Source organism: Poecilia reticulata, unplaced genomic scaffold, assembly GCF_000633615.1.
Source record: "Poecilia reticulata strain Guanapo unplaced genomic scaffold, Guppy_female_1.0+MT scaffold_232, whole genome shotgun sequence".
NCBI lineage: Eukaryota > Metazoa > Chordata > Actinopteri > Cyprinodontiformes > Poeciliidae > Poecilia > Poecilia reticulata.
In genome coordinates, this window is record NW_007615026.1 from 283,990 (window position 1) to 287,841 (window position 3,852).

Below are 3,852 nucleotides of genomic sequence, written 5' to 3' on the forward strand. Positions count from 1 at the left end.
CAGATCCTGGAGTTTGGGGCTGGAGGCGGGCGAGCGGCCGTAAGCCCCGCCCACAACGCATGGCCTGAGGTCGGAGGTCACCGGGGAGGCGACCTGGGGGCCGTAATACGGCTTTGGGTGCAGCGATGCATGGCTGCTCAGCAGGGCGGCGCTGTAGTCGTCATGCGGCTCCGTCTTTATCGTCAGAACTGAAAGGAGAAGAAGAAGAAGAAGAACTGGATCAGAACCGAGACGCTCTGATCTCGGAACGCCTTCTGGAAACACTTTGCGACGCAGCCACAGGAACCGCAGAGGCAGCTCTGACCCGGGGCTGTGAGCAGGAAGTGAGCAGGGAGTGAGCAGGAAGTGAGCAGGAAGTGAGCAGGGAGTGAGCAGGAAGTGAGCAGGAAGTGAGCAGGAAGTGAGCAGGAAGTGAGCAGGGAGTGAGCAGGAAGTGAGCAGGAAGTGAGAAAAGCCTCTGTAGGAAACAGAAGTGAAAATAGTTTCTTTACGTCTCAAAATAAATCTGCTTTGGAGTTTTAACACCTGCAGCAGCAGCACAGAGAAACTTCTGCACCTGAAGAGCTGCAGCTTCTGTCATTTCAGTGTTTCCTCTGGACAATGCTCCGCTCTCACAGCGGGCAGCTGCAGCGCCCCCTGTGGGGCGGGGCCGGGCGCTGCAGCTTTGAACCGCCCACTGCATTTCTCTCTGCGGCGGGTCAGGGTTTATTTGCAGCCGGGCAGGAAGCGGGCCGCTCCCAGCCAGCTGCACGAAGCTGCAGCTGCAGGTACGGAAAAGAACAGATTTGATGGTTTCTGTTTTCCAATGGACCAATAAAAGTGTTGCTTTGTTCCTCCCAGCTGACCGCCGCGGCGCGGGGGACAAAATGTTTCCAGTTAGTCTGAGACGGACGATCAGGAAACCAGAAGGAGCCGAGAAGCCGAGAGCAACGACGGAATAACGAGCGTTTGTTTCCGTCATGGCCGCCTGGGTCATCGTCATGGAAACGATCATGGCTGAAAGGAAGAAAATTAAAACCTGGAGCAAAAACATGAATCTGTCAGCTATTCAATGTCAGGAAAATGAAAATTAAAGAGGAAATGTTCAGGTTTCTGCCTGTGGGGGGCGCAGTGAGACATGGGTGGAAACCAGTCAACTGTCTCAGCCGCAGCACCAGTTTAACCAGTTTAAACCCATTTTAAAGCAGCCGGGAGCAGATGAGGACCCAGAGCCAGGTGGTGGAAGCATCATGCTGTGGGCCAGCTCTATAATCTGCTCTAATCCCAGTTTTCCTCGGGAGCTCACCGTTGGTGGGAACGTAGGAGAAGCGCTGCAGCTGACTTCGCTTCCTCTTGCCGTTGCTGACGTAGAAGTTGACGTGAACGGGGGCGGAGAGGCGCAGCGTCCGGTACGGCGGGATTTCAACCAGCAGCGAGTTCTGCAGCACAGAGCATTTCCTGTTCCTGTCAGAGAGACTCGACTTCCAGCAACACAAACATCAGAGATCTGAGGAAAACGTCTCAGCCGCAGCAAAGCATCATGGGTCATTTCCTCAAGGTGTTGAAAGATCAGAGAAATATTAATATCAGCGAATATTGATTATCAGCTGAAACAGCAATAACTGTATTGGTGCAGCTTAAATTCACCAGATGAATCATCCGGATTTCTAATGTTAAGAAAAATACATTTAAAATAAGATAGTTTTAAAACTTAACATGTTTTGATTGAAATAGCCTAATTCATCCATCCATCCATTTCCTAACACCTGGACCCTCAGTGGGTCAGGAGGAGCTGCTGCCGCTCCAGATAACGTTCCAGGTGAGAGGCGGGGTCACCTGGACGGGTCACCTGGACGGGTCACCTGGACAGGTCACCTGGACAGGTCACCTGGACGGGTCACCTGGACAGGTCACCTGGACAGGTCGCCAGTCTGTCACAGAGCAACACACAACCATGCACACACACACACACACACACCTAGGGGCGATTTAGACAGACCAATCAACTGACAGTCATGTTTCTGGACTGTGGGAGGAAACTGGAGAACCAGGAGAAAACCCACCATGCGAAATGCCTAATTATAGTTTTAAAATGTAAAACTGATTCTGGCCTATTGGCCTTTATTTTACCTGTAGTTAAGGCAGATTGTTTGCCAAGATCTCTGATTGGCCCTTTGTCTGTCTGGGCAGGAATCTACCCCACTGATCCAGTAGGAAGTTCTGATCTGTGAAGCCCATAAACCAGCAGGAGATCAGGAGAGTCTCTGCTTCCTCTTTATTTAGACAATGGAGAAACTGGTGTTTGATCTTGTGAACAAATTGCAGGGAGTTTCTAACTTTAAAAAGGGTCAGACAGGTTCTGGTTGGATGAGCAGAGATACGCCTCATTTAAATACATTAAAGTAAAGGAGATAAAACTTTCCACAGAGTAACAAATCAGATTTGCTCTTGCAGTTCTCCAAAGACGTCTTTGCTGTTTGTTTGTTGTTTCCATCTTTTGTCTTTTCTCAGGTAAATTCATGTGTTTGTGCTCTGAGGTTTCTGATGTTTTACGATGAGCTTTTCTGGTGATGGTCTCCATCTGTCGTGAGTAAATGCTGATTATTGTGACGCCGTCGTCAATGTGTGGATTTTGTTTCCACTCATGGAATCATTCAATCCGGGACACAAGAGAATATAACGAGCCAGAAGTTAATGATTTTATTCTCTTAACCAATCAGCAGTTAAGAGTCGCTGGTCAAACTGGGACCAGTCCATCAGCCTGGAAACCGGCCAGCTGACCTCTGACCTGCCTTTCATAATAATGTTTCATTTATTTATTAAGAATCCAAACAAACACATGAAAACCTGTTGCTTCTCTAAACCACAGAATCTGGACCAAATTAGCAGCTATTTGTCCTGGAGCACGATGTCACCAGGTGACCTTTGACCCCATCCAATCACTGAACAGATGCTGAGAACAGATCAATGTGTGGATGAGACAAAAAAGTTATTAAAGAGGAACAATCTAGAGTTATGGATCTAGAGTTATGGATCTAGAGTTGTAGATCTAGATCAGTGTTTCTCCCCCCTGGTCCTCAGCCCCCCTGCTCTGCAGGTTCTAGATGAGCCTCTGTTCAGAACCGCTGATCCAAATGACTGAATGACCATCAGGTTCTGCAGACGCCTGTTAATCACCCAGAGACACAATCCTGAGGACCAGGATGGAGAAACTCTGCTCTAGAGTCAACATAGTTATTCCAGCCAGAAACCATCTGAACTTTGACCTGAACCTCCAGAGCCACATAAATCGGTTCCAAAGTCGGCCTTCTACCAGCTAAAGAACATTTCCAGGACCAGAGGACTAATGGCAGACCTCTCAGGTTCTGGTTCTGCTCTGCATCCAGAACCAAACATGAAGAAACAGCATTCAGCTTCTATGCAACACAAATCTGGAACAAGCTTCCAGAAAACTGGAGATCAGCTGAGTGCCTTTTACTCAGCTGTTCAGCTGAACTGATCAAGTGGAACATCAGAACATTTCTCTTCCTGTTCCTCTGATCTTCAGGGTTTCTGCTGGTTTGCTGTTTTCTTTTGCTTCTAATCGTGTAAAGCTGCTGATAAACGAGCCTGTTTCTGAATGCAGAGCTGCCAACTGAAACAACAGAACTGAAAACGGGACGGGACGCAGATTTGTGCAGTGGTGGGAAGTAATGAAGTACAAGGACTTTGTTACTGTACTTAAGTACAGTTTTCGTGTATCTGTACTTTACTTAAGTAGATTTAATAATGGGGACTTTCTACTTTTACTCCACTACATTTTACAGTAAGTATCTGTACTTTCTACTTCACTACATTTCTACAAACTCTCGCGTTACTCGTTACATCCAAGTC

At 47.8% G+C, this 3,852-nt stretch overlaps 1 protein-coding gene across 1 annotated transcript in view; it reads right to left on the bottom strand.

Moving 5' to 3' along the window:
- The window catches only part of nfatc1 (nuclear factor of activated T cells 1), a 23,037-nt gene that overhangs the window by 2,631 nt on the left and 16,554 nt on the right, over positions 1–3,852 (bottom strand). Inside the window, exons 8-9 of the mRNA XM_008402453.2 lie at positions 1,286–1,418; positions 3–188 (exon numbers count right to left, since the gene is read on the bottom strand). Coding sequence (XP_008400675.1) covers positions 3–188; positions 1,286–1,418 — 319 coding nt within the window. The remainder of the gene's footprint in view (positions 1–2; positions 189–1,285; positions 1,419–3,852) is intronic.